This window comes from Oncorhynchus keta, chromosome 10 (genome assembly GCF_023373465.1).
Source record: "Oncorhynchus keta strain PuntledgeMale-10-30-2019 chromosome 10, Oket_V2, whole genome shotgun sequence".
NCBI lineage: Eukaryota > Metazoa > Chordata > Actinopteri > Salmoniformes > Salmonidae > Oncorhynchus > Oncorhynchus keta.
This window is the reverse complement of record NC_068430.1, coordinates 16,525,804-16,550,577: the sequence shown is the minus strand read 5'-3', so window position 1 is coordinate 16,550,577 and position 24,774 is coordinate 16,525,804. Positions and strand designations below refer to the sequence as shown.

At 38.0% G+C, this 24,774-nt stretch overlaps 1 protein-coding gene across 4 annotated transcripts in view; it reads left to right on the top strand.

Moving 5' to 3' along the window:
• LOC118388289 (voltage-dependent calcium channel subunit alpha-2/delta-2-like) overlaps nt 1–24,774 on the top strand; it is a 407,521-nt gene that overhangs the window by 77,993 nt on the left and 304,754 nt on the right. For all 4 annotated transcript variants that reach the window (XM_052526555.1, XM_052526554.1, XM_052526556.1 and 1 more), the window contains exon 3: nt 8,541–8,657. In XM_052526555.1, the coding sequence (XP_052382515.1) occupies nt 8,541–8,657 (117 nt within the window). The remainder of the gene's footprint in view (nt 1–8,540; nt 8,658–24,774) is intronic.

Genomic DNA, 24,774 nt, shown 5'->3' with positions numbered 1-24,774 from the left:
CTCCGAGCTTGGCACACAGCAACCAGTTATCATAGCTAATCATCCGTGTGTGAGTGCACCACACATGTGTGTGTCACTCTCATGACTGCCAGGGTGAGCATATTGGCTTGGATTGGCATGCCAACTCTTTCAGATCCTGTGCTAGTGTTGCGACCAACCGGCTCCATTGGCCCTATCCACACTACAGAGCCACCACAACTGCCAGTTTCCTCCTCTGCTGTGTTAATTACAGTCATATCCAGGAAACTGTCCGGGCATCATAGACATGACTCAGTCACATCACTGATAGTCATGTCTTTTTACTGTGAAGTCAGTCCAAATCACACATTTCATTATTTGAGCTTCTGACACTGCTATGATATACATACATTTACATTACATGCCCCCTCCAGAGACTTACATATGCCCCCCCCTCCATGCCCCCTCCAACACTGCTATGATATACATACAGCATGCCCCCCTCCAACACTGCTATGATATACATACAGCATGCCCCCTCCAACACTGCTATGATATACATACAGCATGCCCCCTCCAACACTGCTATGATATACATACAGCATGCCCCCTTCAACACTGCTATGATATGCATACAGCATGCCCCCTCCAACACTGCTATGATATACATACAGCATGCCCCCTCCAACACTGCTATGATATACATACAGCATGCCCCCTCCAACACTGCTATGATATACATACAGCATGCCCCCTCCAACACTGCTATGATATACATGCCCCCCCAACACAGCATGCCCCCTCCAACACTGCTATGATATACATACAGCATGCCCCCTCCAACACTGCTATGATATACATACAGCATGCCCCCTCCAACACTGCTATGATATACATACAGCATGCCCCCTCCAACACTGCTATGATATACATACAGCATGCCCCCTCCAACACTGCTATGATATACATACAGCATGCCCCCTCCAACACTGCTATGATATACATACAGCATGCCCCCTCCAACACTGCTATGATATACATACAGCATGCCCCCTCCAACACTGCTATGATATACATACAGCATGCCCCCTCCAACACTGCTATGATATACATACAGCATGCCCCCTCCAACACTGCTATGATATACATACAGCATGCCCCCTCCAACACTGCTATGATATACATACAGCATGCCCCCTCCAACACTGCTATGATATACATACAGCATGCCCCCTCCAACACTGCTATGATATACATACAGCATGATATACCCCCTCAACACTGCTATGATATACATACAGCATGCCCCCCTCCAACACTGCTATGATATACATACAGCATGCCCCCCTCCAACACTGCTATGATATACATACAGCATGCCCCCCTCCAACACTGCTATGATATACATACAGCATGCCCCCCTCCAACACTGCTATGATATACATACAGCATGCCCCCCTCCAACACTGCTATGATATACATACAGCATGCCCCCCTCCAACACTGCTATGATATACATACAGCATGCCCCCCTCCAACACTGCTATGATATACATACAGCATTCCCCCCTCAACACTGCTATGATATACATACAGCATGCCCCCTCCAACACTGCTATGATATACATACAGCATGCCCCCCTCCAACACTGCTATGATATACATACAGCATGCCCCCTCCAACACTGCTATGATATACATACAGCATGCCCCCTCCAACACTGCTATGATATACATACAGCATGCCCCCCTCCAACACTGCTATGATATACATACAGCATGCCCCCCTCCAACACTGCTATGATATACATACAGCATGCCCCCCTCCAACACTGCTATGATATACATACAGCATGCCCCCCTCCAACACTGCTATGATATACATACAGCATGCCCCCCTCCAACACTGCTATGATATACATACAGCATGCCCCCCTCCAACACTGCTATGATATACATACAGCATGCCCCCTCCAACACTGCTATGATATACATACAGCATGCCCCCCTCCAACACTGCTATGATATACATACAGCATGCCCCCCTCCAACACTGCTATGATATACATACAGCATTCCCCCTCCAACACTGCTATGATATACATACAGCATGCCCCCTCCAACACTGCTATGATATACATACAGCATGCCCCCTCCAACACTGCTATGATATACATACAGCATGCCCCCTCCAACACTGCTATGATATACATACAGCATGCCCCCTCCAACACTGCTATGATATACATACAGCATGCCCCCTCCAACACTGCTATGATATACATACAGCATGCCCCCTCCAACACTGCTATGATATACATACAGCATGCCCCCTCCAACACTGCTATGATATACATACAGCATGCCCCCTCCAACACTGCTATGATATACATACAGCATGCCCCCTCCAACACTGCTATGATATACATACAGCATGCCCCCTCAACACTGCTATGATATACATACAGCATTCCCCCCTCAACACTGCTATGATATACATACAGCATTCCCCCTCAACACTGCTATGATATACATACAGCATTCCCCCCTCAACACTGCTATGATATACATACAGCATGCCCCCTCCAACACTGCTATGATATACATACAGCATTCCCCCTCAACACTGCTATGATATACATACAGCATGCCCCCTCCAACACTGCTATGATATACATACAGCATGCCCCCTCCAACACTGCTATGATATACATACAGCATTCCCCCTCCAACACTGCTATGATATACATACAGCATTGCCCCCTCCAACACTGCTATGATATACATACAGCATGCCCCCCTCCAACACTGCTATGATATACATACAGCATTCCCCCTCAACACTGCTATGATATACATACAGCATGCCCCCTCCAACACTGCTATGATATACATACAGCATGCCCCCCTCCAACACTGCTATGATATACATACAGCATGCCCCCCTCCAACACTTCCAATTTCAACTGTATGCAATTTTACCTTTCTGAATAGATCCACAAGTGATGACAAGGGTTGGATTTGAATGTAACGAATGCTGCTGGGAGCGTGTCAGTATGACTTTATAAGAAAACTGCACACAGTACTGTATGCAAATATCTAGCTAAATAAATTCATTGACAATTGAATATGTTAAATTTCGCATTTTTACTTGTGGTACCAAGTGTTTCCCTATCCCAAACATATTGCTTTCCAAATACTGTATGATCCACCTACCTCCACTTACATGTAACTGGATGCCTGGGAGAGGGCTCTTGCCGTCGTCAGACTAGTTGTGTGGTTCTTCTAGAATCTTCTAGTAGCGCACTACACTGGGAATCGGGTGCCATTTGAGCTTCAGCCAAGGACTGCTCATTAGCGAGTGTTCCCCATAGAGATACAGTACCTGGATCCCCCTCTCTCTCCGTGGTGCTAGCATCTGTCAGAGCTGCGAGCACAGTACAATACGATCCCACTTTATTTGTCTGTGCTGGGCTGTTATTGCTGAGTTGCAGGCGGAGTACACTACAAGCACTCAGACAGGTTTGTGCTCATAGATCCAGATAGAGATATAGTCTAGTGAGGCTTAAGACAATGGTACAACATGCCCAGTGTGTATGTGACTGTCCAGAAGAGGGTGCTCGCTGCAGTCTAGTAGATATAATGAATGTACAGTATATCTCATAAAACGAGGAGAATAAAGTGTGAAATCTCGAAGGCTACTGATGCACGTCTACCTTCATCTGTCTATTTTGTTTAAAGTGCATTCAGAAAGTATTCAGAGCCCTTCTCTTTTTCCACATTTTGTTACGTTACAGCCTTATTCTAAAATGGATTCATGTTTTTTTCTCCTCATCAATCTACACAAAATACCCCATAATGACAAAGTAAAAACAGGTTTTTAGAAATGTTAGCAAATAAAAACTGAAATATCACATTTACATAAGTATTCAGCGGCAGGGACTAGAGAATGAATATTGATTTTAAAACAAATTTGGCGTGGTTTTTAAATCAACTTGGGAAAATCACTTGAAAAGAGTCAGGGTTTGTAGTGTGTCAATGGAGCAGAGAAAACTTCCCATGGGTTAATAAGATGATGTGTTAATGACTTCTTCCACCTTGAGAAATGCCCTCCTCTCAAATGGCGTTTGTGTGTGTGTGTGTGTGTGTGTGTGCGCAGCGTGATTTGAATACATGTTATATTTTAATGAAGACGGACACTAAACAAACTACAAAAAAACACAAAAAAAACTAATGTGAAGCTATACTACATATGTGCAGACACAGGCAACGAGACATAGACAATAACCCACGAAATACCCAAAGAAGATGGCTGCCTAAATATGGTTCCCAATCAGAGACAACGATAAACAGCTGCCTCTAATTGAGAACCAATCTGGGCAAACATAAACATACATAAACACCTAGATGGTAAACAACCCCATATACCTACAAAAACCCTAGACAGTACAAAAACGCATACATCACCCATGTCACACCCTGACCTAACCAAAACAATAAAGAAAACAAAGAACACTAAGGTCAGGGCGTGACAGTAACCCCCCCCCAAAGATGTGGACTCCCGGCCGCACATCTAAACCTATATGGGAGGGTCTGGGTGGGCATGACTCCGAGGTGACGGTTCTGGCTCAGGACGTGGACCCCGCTCCATTTCTGACTCGTCACACTTACTTAATGTCTCTGGAGCGGGAACCCTCACCGCCGACCACGGATTAGAGGACGCCACTGGACTGATGGTCGAGTCTGGAGTGAGTGGCGCCTCTGGATTGGAGGGAGACTCTGGCGGATCCGGACTGGAGGGAGACTCTGGCGGATCCGGACTGGAGGGAGGCTCTAGCGGATCCAGACTGGAGGGAGACTCTAGCGGATCCGGACTGGTAGGTTCCGGACTGCTACCCGTCGGGGTAGGTTCCGGACTGCGACCCGTCGTGGTATGTTCCGGACTGCGACCTGTCGGGGTAGGTTCCAGACTGCGACCCGTCGGGGTAGGTTCCAGACTGCGACCCGTCGGGGTAGGTTCCGGACTGCGACCCGTCGTGGTATGTTCCGGACTGCGACCTGTCGGGGTAGGTTCCAGACTGCGACCCGTCGGGGTAGGTTCCAGACTGCGACCCGTCGGGGTAGGTTCCGGACTGCGACCCGTCGTGGTATGTTCCGGACTGCGACCCGTCGGGGTAGGTTCCAGACTGCGACCCGTCGTGGTAGGTTCCAGACTGCGACCCGTCGTAGTAGTTTCCAGACTGCGACCTGTCGTAGTATGTTCCGGACTGCGACCCGTCGTGGTATGTTCCGGACTGCGACCCGTCGTGGTATGTTCCGGACTGTGACCCGTCGTAGTATGTTCTGAACTGCGACCCGTCGTGGTAGGTTCCGGACTGCGACCCGTCGTAGTAGGTTCCAGACTGCGACCCGTCGTAGTATGTTCCGGACTGCGACCCGTCGTGGTATGTTCCGGACTGCGACCCGTCGTGGTAGGTTCCAGACTGCGACCCGTCGTAGTATGTTCTGAACTGCGACCCATCGTGGTATGTTCCGGTCTGTGGTCCGTCGTAGGAGATTCCGGTCTGTAGACTGTTGCCGGACGCTCTGGACTGGGTACTGTAGTCGGATGCTCTGGACTGGGTACTGTAGCTGGACGCTCTGGGCTGGGTACTGTAGCCGGACGCTCTGGACTGGGTACTGTAGCCGGACGCTCTGGACTGGGTACTGTAGCCGGACGCTCTGGACTGGGTACTGTAGTCGGATGCTCTGGACTGGGTACTGTAGCTGGACGCTCTGGGCTGGGTATTGTAGCCGGACGCTCTGGACTGGGTACTGTAGCCGGACGCTCTGGACTGGGTACTGTAGCCGGACGCTCTGGACTGGGTACTGTAGTCGGATGCTCTGGACTGGGTACTGTAGCTGGACGCTCTGGGCTGGGTACTGTAGCCGGACGCTCTGGACTGGGTACTGTAGCCGGACGCTCTGGACTGGGTACTGTAGCCGGACGCTCTGGACTGGGTACTGTAGTCGGATGCTCTGGACTGGGTACTGTAGCTGGACGCTCTGGGCTGGGTACTGTAGCCGGACGCTCTGGACTGGGTACTGTAGCCGGACGCTCTGGACTGGGTACTGTAGCCGGACGCTCTGGACTGGGTACTGTTGCCGGACGCTCTGGACTGGCGAGGCGCACTGTAGGCCTGGTGCGTGGTGCCGGTACTGGTGGTACTGGGCCGAAGACACGCACCTCAGGGCAAGTGCGAGGAGCAGGAACAGGGAGTACTGGACCCTGGATGCTCACTAGTGGCCTGGTGTGTTGTGCCGGCACTGGTGGTACCGGGCTGGAGACACGCACCTCAGGGCGAGTGCGGGGAGGAGGAACAGGGCGTACAGGGCTCTGGAGACACACAGGAAGCCTGGTGCGTGGTGTTGGCACTGGTGGTACTGGGCTGGAGACACGCACCTCAGTGCGAGTGCGGGGAGCAGGAACAGGATGTACTGGGCTGTGGAGGCGTACTGGAGGTCTGGAGTGTAAAGCTGACACAACCCGTCCTGGCTGGATGTGTTCTAGCCCGGCCAATGTGAGGAGCTGGAATATAGCGCACCAGGCTAGAAATGCGCACTGGCCAGGAGTGGGCAACTGGCCTCCCTTTTGTAGGCCTGCGTATCCATCCGAAGTCTGTTCGTGGATCAGCAGTCACTCAATTAGCCCATGTCTGCCAATCATTTTTTGGTTTGGTAAATTAGTCTAGCGGCCGGCTATCTAAACTCAAATATCATATTAAAATCTGAAAACATTTATCTCCGCCCTATGGTAAAATGTGTAGAATTGCAGGAGATTAATTTCTTTTCAAAAGTCTCTCCGCTATCAATCTTTTGCTCGCAAAGAGGCGGGGCCCCCTAACAAAATGTAACGTACGGCCCCAAAAAGGCTAGGGCCAGCTCTGACTGCATATGTGGGTATGGATGTGGGTACGCAGACCCGCGAGCCACAGTGGCCCCTCATGATGAGTTCAGATTTTACTGGCTGCCTCTCTGCACACCTACCTTTTAGCCTGACAGTGATGGATCATAGGTGATGGAGGCTGACATTTTCCTCTTCTAATCGCTGCACACAAAACACGGAAATCTCAGCATATAAATAGCTCCTATAAATGATAGTTATTTATAAACTGGGGGGTTCGAACCCTGAGTGCTGATTGGCTGACAGCCGTGGAATATCAGACTGTATACCACGGGTATTTATACTGCTCTAATTACGTTGGTAACCAGTTTATAATAGCAAGAAGGCACCTCAGGGGTTTGTGGCATTGCATTGCGTCGTGCCTAAGAAAAGCCCTTTGCTGTGGTATACTGGCCACATACCACACCTCCTCGGGCCTTAAATATTACCCCTCCACAATTTTTCAGGAAGTACAAGAGGAAGTAAATCAGATTTCTGTGGTTGTAATTTCACTTTTATTAATGCACCAATCAAGAGAGAGTATGTAAATGTATTAATCATCAAAACACATTCCCACACATTGCTTTCTCCTTATAACACATAGCTTACTCAGCCCCAATGTACGTAGTCTAATCACATCAACTGTACATGAAAAAAGGCTTGTGAAATAGTCCTACACTCTTAAAAAATAGCACTATCTAGAACCTGAAAGGGTTATTTGGCTGTCCCCATAGGAGAACCCTTTGAATAACCTTTTTTTTGTTCCAAGTAGAACCCTTTCCACAGGGGTTTCTACATGGAACCCAAAAGGGTTCTAAATAGGACCAAAAAGGGTTCTACCTATAATTAAATAGGGGTATCCTATAGGGACAGCTGAATAATCATGTTAGAACCCTTTTTTCTAATAGTGTACTACAAACCCACCAAGCCAGAGTGAGGGTGGTTTTGCAGTGTGAAAGTGTGCCGTATTGCACCACAGTGTAGTGTCTTATATGGCAGTCAGGATCAGTTTTAAACCCAAGGGACGTGGCCTGCTGTGGACCACAGAGAATGTCTGCCTGCCAGAGCTCAGACACAGAACCACTGCTGAGGACTACTTGTTCAGGTGAAACAGAGGATACTGGGAGAAGAGTGCATTTCTCTGGCTGGGTCTGACATAGCATCCTACAGTATATTCCTATAGCCTATAATGCAGCACTACTTTTGGCCAGAGCCCATAAAGATGTGCACAGCCTCTCTGTGTGGACAAACATCTGCCATGATTCTGGCTTCTGGTTGGCTGTCATCGCCCCTGTTCTCGTTTCTGGTCACGCGCTTCTGTCTTTGTCTCTCCCGATTACGTTCATTATCACTTTTCACTAAGGGATCTTGGACATTTAGCTTGTGTGTGCATTTAGTGGCTTGCTTGGTATTACCCCACAGACGTCGGCTGGTTAGGGTGCACTGTCAATAAGGACAGCTCTGCCCTATTAGCTACATGAAATTACCTGCTAAGTGTGTGTGTGCTGTGTGTGTGTGCTGTGTGTTAACTGTGTGCTAAGTGTGTGTGTGTTGAAAATAGAAAGCATAGCAATGGCCAGTGTTACGTGGCTCTCGTGACTCACATCAGAAACTGACAGGCATTTTGAACTAATCTTTGACTCCTGTGTTCTCTCTGTAGATTTACAATGAGAAGAAGAGTCAGTTTGACATCAAGAGGAACAATCCCAAGGACCTGGTGGAGAGGGTGGCACGAGACATCGCCAAGCTGCTCACTAGCAAGAGGAGAGCCCTGGAGGTAAGTGGATGCTACTGCACCTGTTAGAGAGTTGATGTTTCCAGAGGGGGAAATAGTTATTTCCATATAGGAACATGCTGGAGGGGTTAGTTCCATATCTTCTTAAAGTGTTGCAATCAATCACATTTATTTATAAAGCCCTTTTTACATTAGCAGAAAACCCCAAACAATGCAGAAGCACAGTGGCAGGGAAAAAATCCCTAGAATACAAGGGGGATACCTAGTCAATTGTACAACTGAATGCATTCAACTGAAATGTGTCTTCTGCATTTAACCCAACCACTCTGAATCAGAGAAGTGCAAGGGGCCTTAATCGACATCCACGTCTTCGACACCCGGGGGTTAACTGGCTTGATCAGGGGCAGAACGACAGATTTTTCCTTGCCAGCTCAGGGATTCGATCCAGCAACCTTTCGGTTACTGACCCGTCGCTCTAACCACTAGGATACCTGCCGCCGTGGTTAGATAAAGGCAGGAACCTAAGAAGAAACCTAGAGGGGAACCAGGTTCTGAGGGGTGGCCAGTCCTCTTCTGGCTGTGCCGGGTGGAGATAATAAGGGTACATGGCCATTAAGGCCAGATTGTTCTTCAAGATGTTCAAATGTTCATAGATCACCAGCAGGGTCAAATAATAATCAGTGGTTGTAGAGGATGCAACAGGTCAGCACCTCAGGAATAAATGTCAGTTGGATTTTCATAGCCGAGCATTCAGAGGTCGAGGCAGCAGGTGCGGTAGAGAGAGAGTCGAAAACAGCAGGTCCGGGACAAGGTAACACATCCGGTGAACAGGTCAGGGTTCCCTAGCCGCAGGCAGAATAGTTGAAACTGGAGCAGCAGCACGAGCATGTGGACTGGGGTCAGCCAGGAGTCATCAGGCCAGGTAGTCGTGAGGCATGATCCTAGGGCTCAGGTCCTCCGGGAGGGGAGGGAGAGAGGGAGAGAGAGAATTAGAGGGAGCATACTTAAATTCACATAGGACACCAGATAAGATAAGAGAATTACACCAGATATGACAGACTGACCCTAGCCCCCCGGCACATAAACTATTGCAGCATAGATACTGGAGACTGAGACAGGGGTGGGTCGGAGGACACTGTCGCCCCATCCGACGATACCTCCGGACAGGGCCAACCAGGCAGGATATAACCCCACCCACTTTGCCAAAGCACTAGAGGGATATAAACCAACGTACTACCCTGAGACAATGTTGAGTATAGCCCACGAACATCTCCTCTACCACACGAGCCCGAGGGGGGCACAAAACCGTACAGGAAGATCACATCTGTGACTCAACCCACTCAAGTGACGCACCCCTCCTAGGGACGGCATGGAAGAGCACTAGTAAGCCAGTGACTCAACCCCCGTAATAGTGTTAGAGGCAGAGAATCCCAGTAGAGAGAGGGGAGCCGGCCAGGCATAGACAGCAAGGGTGGTTCGTCGCTTCAGTGCCTTGCCGTTCACCTTCGCACCCCTGAGCCATACTACACTCAAGCATAGGACCTACTAAAGAGATTAGTCTTCAAGTAATGACTTAAACCTCTTAAGGATCCGCCTCTTTTTTCAACTTTCATCTAAAATGATATACCCAAATCTAACTGCCTGTAACTCAGGCCCTGAAGCAAGGATATGCATATTGTTGGTACCATTTGAAAATAAACACTTTGTAGTTTATGGAAATGTGAAAGGAATGTACGGGAATATAACACAATAGATGTGGAACTTTTATTTTGTATTTCTTTGTAATGTCATCTTTGAAATACAAGAGAAAGGCCATAATGTATTATTCCAGCCCAGTTGCAATTTAGATTTTGGCCACTAGATGGCAGCAGTGTATGTGCAAAGTTTTAGACTGATCCATTGAACCATTGCATTTCTGTTCAACATTTTGTATCAAGACTGCCCAACTGTGCCTAATTTGTTTATTAATAACTTTTCATGTTCAAAACTGTGCACTCTCCTCAAACAATAGCATGGTGTTATGTCACTGTAATAGCTACTGTAAATCGGACAGTGCAGTTAGATTAACAAGAATTTAAGCTTTCTGCCAATATCAGACATGTGTTATGTCCTGGGAAATGTTCTTGTTACTTACAAACTCATGCTAATCGCATTAACCTACGTTAGCTCAACCGACCCGTTTCAAGTTTCAGTGCAGGGAAGGAAGTCAGCACTGATCAAATTTTGGGGTCGTAGTCAAGATTCTAGCAGCCGTATTTAGCACTAACTGAAGTTTATTTAGTGCCTTATCCGGGTAGCCGGAAGGGAACGGAATGTCCTTGAAGATAGCTATACTATTCTAGTGACTGAAAGGAAGTTCTGCAGAGGAGGGAGTATTTTAGAGGTAACCGTCCAGGGAAGACAATTATTTGCATCATGATGTTCAGACAGGCAATTTGACTGTTTGCATTATGTTCAGACAGGCCCTTTGATTAATTGCTGTTAGTTTCTCCCCCAAGAGAGAAAATATTGAAAATCAGTTCGGGATATTTCAAAAAGCCAATCATTTATAAGGTTGGATAACGGAGCAGTTAATACATTTATTAGGTTGGATAACAAAGCAGTTAATACATTTATACGGTTGGATAACAGAGCAGTTAATACATTTATAAGGTTGGATAACAGAGCAGTTAATACGTTTATTAGGTTGGATAACAGAGCAGTTAATACATTTATTAGGTTGGATAACAAAGCAGTTAATACATTTATAAGGTTGGATAACAGAGCAGTTAATACGTTTATAAGGTTGGATAACAGAGCAGTTAATACGTTTATTAGGTTGGATAACAAAGCAGTTAATACATTTATTAGGTTGGATAACAAAGCAGTTAATACATTTATTAGGTTGGATAACAAAGCAGTTAATACATGTATTAGGTTGGATAACAAAGCAGTTAATACATTTATTAGGTTGGATAACAAAGCAGTTAATATATTTATAAGGTTGGATAACAAAGCACTCAATACGTTTATTAGGTTGGATAACAGAGCAGTTAATACGTTTATTAGGTTGGATAACAGAGCAGTTAATACATTTATTCGGTTGGATAACAGAGCAGTTAATACATGTATTAGGTTGGATAACGGAGCAGTTAATACATTTATTAGGTTGGATAACAAAGCAGTTAATACATTTATAAGGTTGGATAACAGAGCAGTTAATACATTTATAAGGTTGGATAACAGAGCAGTTAATACGTTTATTAGGTTGGATTACCTAGCAGTTAATACATTTATTAGGTAGGATAACAAAGCAGTTAATACGTTTATTAGGTTGGATAACAGAGCAGTTAATACATGTATTAGGTTGGATAACAAAGCAGTTAATACGTTTATAAGGTTGGATAACAAAGTAGTTAATACATTTATTAGGTTGGATAACAGAGCAGTTAATACATTAATTAGGTTGGATAACAAAGCAGTTAATACATTTATTAGGTTGGATAACAGAGCAGTTAATATATTTATTAGGTTGGATAACAGAGCAGTTAATAAGTTTATAAGGTTGGATAACAGAGCAGTTAATACATTTATTAGGTTGGATAACAAAGCAGTTAATACATTTATTAGGTTGGATAACAGAGCAGTTAATAAGTTTATTAGGTTGGATAAGAGAGCAGTTAATACATTTATTAGGTTGGATAACAAAGCAGTTAATACATTTATAAGGTTGGATAACAGAGCAGTTAATACATTTATAAGGTTGGATAACAGAGCAGTTAATACATTTATTAGGTTGGATAACAAAGCAGTTAATACATTTATAAGGTTGGATGACAGAGCAGTTAATACATTTATAAGGTTGGATGACAGAGCAGTTAATACGTTTATTAGGTTGGATAACAGAGCAGTTAATACATTTATTAGGTTGGATAACAAAGCAGTTAATACATTTATACGGTTGGATAACAGAGCAGTTAATACATTTATAAGGTTGGATAACTGAGCAGTTAATACGTTTATTAGGTTGGATAACAGAGCAGTTAATACATTTATTAGGTTGGATAACAAAGCAGTTAATACATTTATAAGGTTGGATAACAGAGCAGTTAATACGTTTATAAAGTTGGATAACAGAGCAGTTAATACGTTTATTAGGTTGGATAACAAAGTAGTTAATACATTTATATGGTTGGATAACAAAAGTTAATACATTTATTAGGTTAACAAACATTTACATGTATTAGGTTGGATAACAAAGCACATTTATTAGGTTGGATAACAAAGCAGTTAATACATTTATAAGGTTGGATTTACGTTTATTAGGTTGGATAACAGAGCAGTTAATACGTTTATTAGGTTGGATAACAGAGCAGTTAATACATTTATTCGGTTGGATAACAGAGCAGTTAATACGTTTATTAGATTGGATAACAGAGCAGTTCATACATGTATTAGGTTGGATAACGGAGCAGTTAATACATTTATTAGGTTGGATAACAAAGCAGTTAATAAATTTATAAGGTTGGATAACAGAGCAGTTAATACATTTATAAGGTTGGATAACAGAGCAGTTAATACGTTTATTAGGTTGGATAACAGAGCAGTTAATACATTTATTCGGTTGGATAACAGAGCAGTTAATACGTTTATTAGATTGGATAACAGAGCAGTTAATACATGTATTAGGTTGGATAACAAAGCAGTTAATACGTTTATAAGGTTGGATAACAAAGTAGTTAATACATTTATTAGGTTGGATAACAGAGCAGTTAATACATTAATTAGGTTGGATGACAAAGCAGTTAATACATTTATTAGGTTGGATAACAGAGCAGTTAATACATTTATTAGGTTGGATAACAGAGCAGTTAATAAGTTTATAAGGTTGGATAACAGAGCAGTTATTACATTTATTAGGTTGGATAACAAAGCAGTTAATACATTTATAAGGTTGGATAACAGAGCAGTTAATACATTTATAAGGTTGGATAACAGAGCAGTTAATACATTTATTAGGTTGGATAACAGAGCACTTAATACGTTTATAAGGTTGGATAACAGAGCAGTTAATACTTTTATTAGGTTCGATAACAAAGCAGTTAATATGTTTATTAGGTTGGATAACAAAGCAGTTAATACATTTATAAGGTTGGATAACAAAGCAGTTAATACATTTATTAGGTTGGATAACAGAGCAGTTAATAAGTTTATTAGGTTGGATAACAGAGCAGTTAATACATTTATTAGGTTGGATAACAAAGCAGTTAATACATTTATAAGGTTGGATAACAGAGCAGTTAATACATTTATAAGGTTGGATAACAGAGCAGTTAATACATTTATTAGGTTGGATAACAAAGCAGTTAATACATTTATAAGGTTGGATGACAGAGCAGTTAATACATTTATAAGGTTGGATGACAGAGCAGTTAATACGTTTATTAGGTTGGATAACAGAGCAGTTAATACATTTATTAGGTTGGATAACAAAGCAGTTAATACATTTATACGGTTGGATAACAGAGCAGTTAATACATTTATAAGGTTGGATAACAGAGCAGTTAATACGTTTATTAGGTTGGATAACAGAGCAGTTAATACATTTATTAGGTTGGATAACAAAGCAGTTAATACATTTATAAGGTTGGATAACAGAGCAGTTAATACGTTTATAAAGTTGGATAACAGAGCAGTTAATACGTTTATTAGGTTGGATAACAAAGCAGTTAATACATTTATATGGTTGGATAACAAAGCAGTTAATACATTTATTAGGTTGGATAACAAAGCAGTTAATACATGTATTAGGTTGGATAACAAAGCAGTTAATACATTTATTAGGTTGGATAACAAAGCAGTTAATACATGTATAAGGTTGGATAACAAAGCACTCAATACGTTTATTAGGTTGGATAACAGAGCAGTTAATACGTTTATTAGGTTGGATAACAGAGCAGTTAATACATTTATTCGGTTGGATAACAGAGCAGTTAATACGTTTATTAGATTGGATAACAGAGCAGTTAATACATGTATTAGGTTGGATAACGGAGCAGTTAATACATTTATTAGGTTGGATAACAAAGCAGTTAATAAATTTATAAGGTTGGATAACAGAGCAGTTAATACATTTATAAGGTTGGATAACAGAGCAGTTAATACGTTTATTAGGTTGGATTACCTAGCAGTTAATACATTTATTAGGTTGGATAACAAAGCAGTTAATACGTTTATTAGGTTGGATAACAGAGCAGTTAATACATGTATTAGGTTGGATAACAAAGCAGTTAATACGTTTATAAGGTTGGATAACAAAGTAGTTAATACATTTATTAGGTTGGATAACAGAGCAGTTAATACATTAATTAGGTTGGATAACAAAGCAGTTAATACATTTATTAGGTTGGATAACAGAGCAGTTAATACATTTATTAGGTTGGATAACAGAGCAGTTAATACGTTTATAAGGTTGGATAACAGAGCAGTTAATACATTTATTAGGTTAGATAACAAAGCAGTTAATACATTTATAAGGTTGGATAACAGAGCAGTTAATACATTCATAAGGTTGGATAAAAGAGCAGTTAATACATTTATTAGGTTGGTTGGATAACAGAGCACTTAATAAGTTTATAAGGTTGGATAACAGAGCAGTTAATACGTTTATAAGGTTGGATAACAGAGCAGTTAATACGTTTATAAGGTTGGATAACAGAGCAGTTAATACTTTTATTAGGTTCGATAACAAAGCAGTTAATATGTTTATTAGGTTGGATAACAAAGCAGTTAATACATTTATAAGGTTGGATAACAAAGCAGTTAATACATTTATTAGGTTGGATAACAGAGCAGTTAATAAGTTTATAAGGTTGGATAACAGAGCAGTTAATACATTTATTAGGTTGGATAACAGAGCAGTTAATAAGTTTATAAGGTTGGATAACAGAGCAGTTAATACATTTATAAGGTTGGATAACAGAGCAGTTAATACATTTATTAGGTTGGAGAACAAAGCAGTTAATACATTTATAAGGTTGGATAACAAAGCAGTTAATACATTTATAAGGTTGGATAACAGAGCAGTTAATACATTTATTAGGTTGGATAACAAAGCACTTAATACGTTTATTAGGTTGGATAACAAAGCAGTTAATAGGTTTATTATGTTGGATAACAGAGCAGTTAATACATTTATTAGGTTGGATAACAAAGCAGTTAATACGTTTATTAGGTTGGATAACAGAGCAGTTAATACATTTAAGTCGCTCTGGATAAGAGTGTCTGCTAAATGACTTAAATGTAATGTAAATGTATAACAAAGCAGTTAATACATTTATAAGGTTGGAAAACAGAGCAGTTAATACGTTTATAAGGTTGGATAACAGAGCAGTTAATACGTTTATTAGGTTGGATAACAAAGCAGTTAATACATTTATATGGTTGGATAACAAAGCAGTTAATACATGTATTAGGTTGGATAACAAAGCAGTTAATACATTTATAAGGTTGGATAACAGAGCAGTTAATACGTTTATTAGGTTGGATAACAGAGCAGTTAATACATGTATTAGGTTGGATAACAAAGCAGTTAATACGTTTATAAGGTTGGATAACAAAGTAGTTAATACATTTATTAGGTTGGATAACAGAGCAGTTAATACATTAATTAGGTTGGATAACAAAGCAGTTAATACATTTATTAGGTTGGATAACAGAGCAGTTAATGCATTTATTAGGTTGGATAACAGAGCAGTTAATACGTTTATAAGGTTGGATAACAGAGCATTTAATACATTTATTAGGTTGGATAACAAAGCAGTTAATACATTTATAAGGTTGGATAACAGAGCAGTTAATACATTTATAAGGTTGGATAACAGAGCAGTTAATACATTTATTAGGTTGGATAACAGAGCAGTTAATACATTTATAAGGTTGGATAACAGAGCAGTTAATACGTTTATAAGGTTGGATAACAGAGCAGTTAATACTTTTATTAGGTTCGATAACAAAGCAGTTAATATGTTTATTAGGTTGGATAACAAAGCAGTTAATACATTTATAAGGTTGGATAACAAAGCAGTTAATACATTTATTAGGTTGGATAACAGAGCAGTTAATAAGTTTATTAGGTTGGATAACAGAGCAGTTAATACATTTATTAGGTTGGATAACAAAGCAGTTAATACATTTATAAGGTTGGATAACAGAGCAGTTAATACATTTATAAGGTTGGATAACAGAGCAGTTAATACATTTATTAGGTTGGATAACAAAGCAGTTAATACATTTATAAGGTTGGATAACAAAGCAGTTAATACATTTATAAGGTTGGATAACAGAGCAGTTAATACATTTATTAGGTTGGATAACAAAGCACTTAATATGTTTATTAGGTTGGATAACAAAGCAGTTAATAGGTTTATTATGTTGGATAACAGAGCAGTTAATACATTTATTAGGTTGGATAACAAAGCAGTTAATACGTTTATTAGGTTGGATAACAGAGCAGTTAATACATTTAAGTCACTCTGGATAAGAGTGTCTGCTAAATGACTTAAATGTAATGTAAATGTATAACAAAGCAGTTAATACATTTATAAGGTTGGAAAACAGAGCAGTTAATACGTTTATAAGGTTGGATAACAGAGCAGTTAATACGTTTATTAGGTTGGATAACAAAGCAGTTAATACATTTATATGGTTGGATAACAAAGCAGTTAATACATTTATTAGGTTGGATAACAAAGCAGTTAATACATTTATAAGGTTGGATAACAGAGCAGTTAATACGTTTATTAGGTTGGATAACAGAGCAGTTAATATATTTATTAGGTTGGATAACAAAGCAGTTAATACATTTATTAGGTTGGATAACAAAGCAGTTAATACATTTATTAGGTTGGATAACAGAGCAGTTAATACGTTTATAAGGTTGGATAACAGAGCAGTTAATACATTTATTAGGTTGGATAACAAAGCAGTTAATACATTTATAAGGTTGGATAACAGAGCAGTTAATACATTTATAAGGTTGGATAACAGAGCAGTTAATACATTTATTAGGTTGGAGAACAAAGCAGTTAATACATTTATAAGGTTGGATAACAAAGCAGTTAATACATTTATAAGGTTGGATAACAGAGCAGTTAATGTATTTATTAGGTTGGATAACAAAGCACTTAATACGTTTATTAGGTTGGATAACAAAGCAGTTAATAGGTTTATTATGTTGGATAACAGAGCAGTTAATACATTTATTAGGTTGGATAACAAAGCAGTTAATACGTTTATTAGGTTGGATAACAGAGCAGTTAATACATTTAAGTCGCTCTGGATAAGAGTGTCTGCTAAATGACTTAATGTAATGTAAATGTATAACAAAGCAGTTAATACATTTATAAGGTTGGAAAACAGAGCAGTTAATACGTTTATAAGGTTGGATAACAGAGCAGTTAATACGTTTATTAGGTTGGATAACAAAGCAGTTAATACATTTATATGGTTGGATAACAAAGCAGTTAATACATTTATTAGGTTGGATAACAAAGCAGTTAATACATTTATAAGGTTGGATAACAGAGCAGTTAATACGTTTATTAGGTTGGATAACAGAGCAGTTAATACATGTATTAGGTTGGATAACAAAGCAGTTAATACGTTTATAAGGTTGGATAACAAAGTAGTTAATACATTTATTAGGGATTGCAGTTAATACATTAATTAGGTTGGATAACAAAGCAGTTAATACATTTATTAGGTTGGATAACAGAGCAGTTAATGCATTTATTAGGTTGGATAACAGAGCAGTTAATACGTTTATAAGGTTGGATAACAGAGCATTTAATACATTTATTAGGTTGGATAACAAAGCAGTTAATACATTTATAAGGTTGGATAACAGAGCAGTTAATACATTTATAAGGTTGGATAACAGAGCAGTTAATACATTTATTAGGTTGGATAACAGAGCAGTTAATACATTTATAAGGTTGGATAACAGAGCAGTTAATACGTTTATAAGGTTGGATAACAGAGCAGTTAATACTTTTATTAGGTTCGATAACAAAGCAGTTAATATGTTTATTAGGTTGGATAACAAAGCAGTTAATACATTTATAAGGTTGGATAACAAAGCAGTTAATACATTTATTAGGTTGGATAACAGAGCAGTTAATAAGTTTATTAGGTTGGATAACAGAGCAGTTAATACATTTATTAGGTTGGATAACAAAGCAGTTAATACATTTATAAGGTTGGATAACAGAGCAGTTAATACATTTATAAGGTTGGATAACAGAGCAGTTAATACATTTATTAGGTTGGATAACAAAGCAGTTAATACATTTATAAGGTTGGATAACAAAGCAGTTAATACATTTATAAGGTTGGATAACAGAGCAGTTAATACATTTATTAGGTTGGATAACAAAGCACTTAATATGTTTATTAGGTTGGATAACAAAGCAGTTAATAGGTTTATTATGTTGGATAACAGAGCAGTTAATACATTTATTAGGTTGGATAACAAAGCAGTTAATACGTTTATTAGGTTGGATAACAGAGCAGTTAATACATTTAAGTCACTCTGGATAAGAGTGTCTGCTAAATGACTTAAATGTAATGTAAATGTATAACAAAGCAGTTAATACATTTATAAGGTTGGAAAACAGAGCATTTAATACGTTTATAAGGTTGGATAACAGAGCAGTTAATACGTTTATTAGGTTGGATAACAAAGCAGTTAATACATTTATATGGTTGGATAACAAAGCAGTTAATACATTTATTAGGTTGGATAACAAAGCAGTTAATACATTTATAAGGTTGGATAACAGAGCAGTTCATACGTTTATTAGGTTGGATAACAGAGCAGTTAATATATTTATTAGGTTGGATAACAAAGCAGTTAATACATTTATTAGGTTGGATAACAAAGCAGTTAATACATTTATTAGGTTGGATAACAGAGCAGTTAATACGTTTATAAGGTTGGATAACAGAGCAGTTAATACATTTATTAGGTTGGATAACAAAGCAGTTAATACATTTATAAGGTTGGATAACAGAGCAGTTAATACATTTATAAGGTTGGATAACAGAGCAGTTAATACATTTATTAGGTTGGATTTAAAGATAACAAAGCAGTTAATACATTTATAAGGTTGGATAACAGAGCAGTTAATGTATTTATTAGGTTGGATAACAAAGCAGTTAATACGTTTATTAGGTTGGATAACAAAGCAGTTAATAGGTTTATTATGTTGGATAACAGAGCAGTTAATACATTTATTAGGTTGGATAACAAAGCAGTTAATACGTTTATTAGGTTGGATTACATTTAATCTGGATAAGAGTGTCTGCTAAATGACTTAATGTAATGTAAATGTATAACAAAGCAGTTAATACATTTATAAGGTTGGATAACAGAGCAGTTAATACGTTTATTAGGTTGGATAACAGAGCAGTTAATACATGTATTAGGTTGGATAACAAAGCAGTTAATACGTTTATAAGGTTGGATAACAAAGTAGTTAATACGTTTATTAGGTTGGATAACAGAGCAGTTAATATATTTATTAGGTTGGATAACAAAGCAGTTAATACATTTATTAGGTTGGATAACAAAGCAGTTAATACATTTATTAGGTTGGATAACAGAGCAGTTAATACGTTTATAAGGTTGGATAACAGAGCAGTTAATACATTTATTAGGTTGGATAACAAAGCAGTTAATACATTTATAAGGTTGGATAACAGAGCAGTTAATACATTTATAAGGTTGGATAACAGAGCAGTTAATACATTTATTAGGTTGGATAACAGAGCACTTAATACGTTTATAAGGTTGGATAACAGAGCAGTTAATACTTTTATTAGGTTCGATAACAAAGCAGTTAATATGTTTATTAGGTTGGATAACAAAGCAGTTAATACATTATAAGGTTGGATAACAAAGCAGTTAATACATTTATTAGGTTGGATAACAGAGCAGTTAATACGTTTATTAGGTTGGATAACAGAGCAGTTAATACATTTATTAGGTTGGATAACAAAGCAGTTAATACATTTATAAGGTTGGATAACAGAGCAGTTAATACATTTATAAGGTTGGATAACAGAGCAGTTAATACATTTATTAGGTTGGATAACAAAGCAGTTAATACATTTATAAGGTTGGATAACAAAGCAGTTAATAAATTTATAAGGTTGGATAACAGAGCAGTTAATACATTTATTAGGTTGGATAACAAAGCACTTAATATGTTTATTAGGTTGGATAACAAAGCAGTTAATAGGTTTATTATGTTGGATAACAGAGCAGTTAATACATTTATTAGGTTGGATAACAAAGCAGTTAATACGTTTATTAGGTTGGATAACAGAGCAGTTAATACATTTAAGTCACTCTGGATAAGAGTGTCTGCTAAATGACTTAAATGTAATGTAAATGTATAACAAAGCAGTTAATACATTTATAAGGTTGGAAAACAGAGCAGTTTACGTTTATAAGGTTGGATAACAGAGCAGTTAATACGTTTATTAGGTTGGATAACAAAGCAGTTAATACATTTATATGGTTGGATAACAAAGCAGTTAATACATTTATTAGGTTGGAAAACAGAGCAGTTAATATGTTTATTAGGTTGGATAACAGAGCAGTTAATACGTTTATTAGGTTGGATAACAGAGCAGTTTACGTTTATTAGGTTGGATAACAAAGCAGTTAATACGTTTATTATGTTGGATAACAGAGCAGTTAATACATTTATTAGGTTGGATAACAGAGCAGTTAATACATTTATTAGGTTGGATAACAGAGCAGTTAATACGTTTATAAGGTTGGATAACAGAGCAGTTAATACATTTATTAGGTTGGGTAACAGAGCAGTTAATACATTTATAGGTTGGATAACAGAGCAGTTAATACATTTATTAGGTTGGATAACAGAGCAGTTAATACGTTTATAAGGTTGGATAACAGAGCAGTTAATACATTTATTAGGTTGGATAACAAAGCAGTTAATACGTTTATTAGGTTGGATAACAGAGCAGTTAATACATTTAAGTTAGCCCTGGATAAGAGTGTCTGCTAAATGACTTAAATGTAATGTAAATGTATAACAAAGCAGTTAATACATTTATAAGGTTGGAAAACAGAGCAGTTAATACGTTTATAAGGTTGGATAACAGAGCAGTTAATACGTTTATTAGGTTGGATAACAAAGCAGTTAATACATTTATATGGTTGGATAACAAAGCAGTTAATACATTTATTAGGTTGGATAACAAAGCAGTTAATACATTTATAAGGTTGGATAACAGAGCAGTTAATACGTTTATTAGGTTGGATAACAGAGCAGTTAATACATGTATTAGGTTGGATAACAAAGCAGTTAATACGTTTATAAGGTTGGATAACAAAGTAGTTAATACATTTATTAGGTTGGATAACAGAGCAGTTAATACATTAATTAGGTTGGATAACAAAGCAGTTAATACATTTATTAGGTTGGATAACAGAGCAGTTAATACATTTATTAGGTTGGATAACAGAGCAGTTAATACGTTTATAAGGTTGGATAACAGAGCAGTTAATACATTTATTAGGTTGGATAACAAAGCAGTTAATACATTTATAAGGTTGGATAACAGAGCAGTTAATACATTTATAAGGTTGGATAACAGAGCAGTTAATACATTTATTAGGTTGGATAACAGAGCAGTTAATACGTTTATTAGGTTGGATAACAGAGCAGTTAATACATTTATTAGGTTGTATAACAAAGCAGTTAATACATTTATAAGGTTGATAACAGAGCAGTTAATACATTTATAAGGTTGGATAACAGAGCAGTTAATACATTTATTAGGTTGGATAACAAAGCAGTTAATACATTTATAAGGTTGGATAACAAAGCAGTTAATAAATTTATAAGGTTGGATAACAGAGCAGTTAATACATTTATTAGGTTGGATAACAAAGCACTTAATATGTTTATTAGGTTGGATAACAAAGCAGTTAATAGGTTTATTATGTTGGATAACAGAGCAGTTAATACATTTATTAGGTTGGATAACAAAGCAGTTAATACGTTTATTAGGTTGGATAACAGAGCAGTTAATACATTTAAGTCACTCTGGATAAGAGTGTCTGCTAAATGACTTAAATGTAATGTAAATGTATAACAAAGCAGTTAATACATTTATAAGGTTGGAAAACAGAGCAGTTAATACGTTTATAAGGTTGGATAACAGAGCAGTTAATACGTTTATTAGGTTGGATAACAAAGCAGTTAATACATTTATATGGTTGGATAACAAAGCAGTTAATACATTTATTAGGTTGGATAACAAAGCAGTTAATACATGTATAAGGTTGGATAACAGAGCAGTTAATACGTTTATTAGGTTGGATAACAGAGCAGTTCATATATTTATTAGGTTGGATAACAAAGCAGTTAATACATTTATACGGTTGGATAACAGAGCAGTTAATACATTTATTAGGTTGGATAGTTAATATGTTTATTAGGTTGGATAACAGAGCAGTTAATACGTTTATTAGGTTGGATAACAGAGCAGTTAATACGTTTATTAGGTTGGATAACAAAGCAGTTAATACGTTTATTATGTTGGATAACAGAGCAGTTAATACATTTATTAGGTTGGATAACAGAGCAGTTAATACATTTATTAGGTTGGATAACAGAGCAGTTAATACGTTTATAAGGTTGGATAACAGAGCAGTTAATACATTTATTAGGTTGGATAACAGAGCAGTTAATACATTTATAAGGTTGGATAACAGAGCAGTTTACATTTATTAGGTTGGATAACAGAGCAGTTAATACGTTTATAAGGTTGGATAACAGAGCAGTTAATACATTTATTAGGTTGGATAACAAAGCAGTTAATACGTTTATTAGGTTGGATAACAGAGCAGTTAATACGTTTATGGATAACAGAGCAGTTAATACATTTATTAGGTTGGATAACAAAGCAGTTAATACATTTATAAGGTTGGATAACAGAGCAGTTAATACATTTATAAGGTTGGATAACAGAGCAGTTAATACATTTATTAGGTTGGATAACAGAGCAGTTAATACATTTATTAGGTTGGATAACAGAGCAGTTAATACATTTATTAGGTTGTATAGTTAATACATTTATAAGGTTGGATAACAGAGCAGTTAATACATTTATAAGGTTGGATAACAGAGCAGTTAATACATTTATTAGGTTGGATAACAAAGCAGTTAATACATTTATAAGGTTGGATAACAAAGCAGTTAATAAATTATAGGTTGGATAACAGAGCAGTTAATACATTTATTAGGTTGGATAACAAAGCACTTAATATGTTTATTAGGTTGGATAACAAAGCAGTTAATAGGTTTATTATGTTGGATAACAGAGCAGTTAATACATTTATTAGGTTGGATAACAAAGCAGTTAATACGTTTATTAGGTTGGATAACAGAGCAGTTAATACATTTAAGTCACTCTGGATAAGAGTGTCTGCTAAATGACTTAAATGTAATGTAAATGTATAACAAAGCAGTTAATACATTTATAAGGTTGGAAAACAGAGCAGTTAATACGTTTATAAGGTTGGATAACAGAGCAGTTAATACGTTTATTAGGTTGGATAACAAAGCAGTTAATACATTTATATGGTTGGATAACAAAGCAGTTAATACATTTATTAGGTTGGATAACAAAGCAGTTAATACATGTATAAGGTTGGATAACAGAGCAGTTAATACGTTTATTAGGTTGGATAACAGAGCAGTTAACTTAATATATTTATTAGGTTGGATAACAAAGCAGTTAATACATTTATACGGTTGGATAACAGAGCAGTTAATACATTTATTAGGTTGGATAACAAAGCAGTTAATATGTTTATTAGGTTGGATAACAGAGCAGTTAATACGTGTATTAGGTTGGATAACAGAGCAGTTAATACGTTTATTAGGTTGGATAACAAAGCAGTTAATACGTTTATTATGTTGGATAACAGAGCAGTTAATACATTTATTAGGTTGGATAACAGAGCAGTTAATACATTTATTAGGTTGGATAACAGAGCAGTTAATACGTTTATAAGGTTGGATAACAGAGCAGTTAATACATTTATTAGGTTGGGTAACAGAGCAGTTAATACATT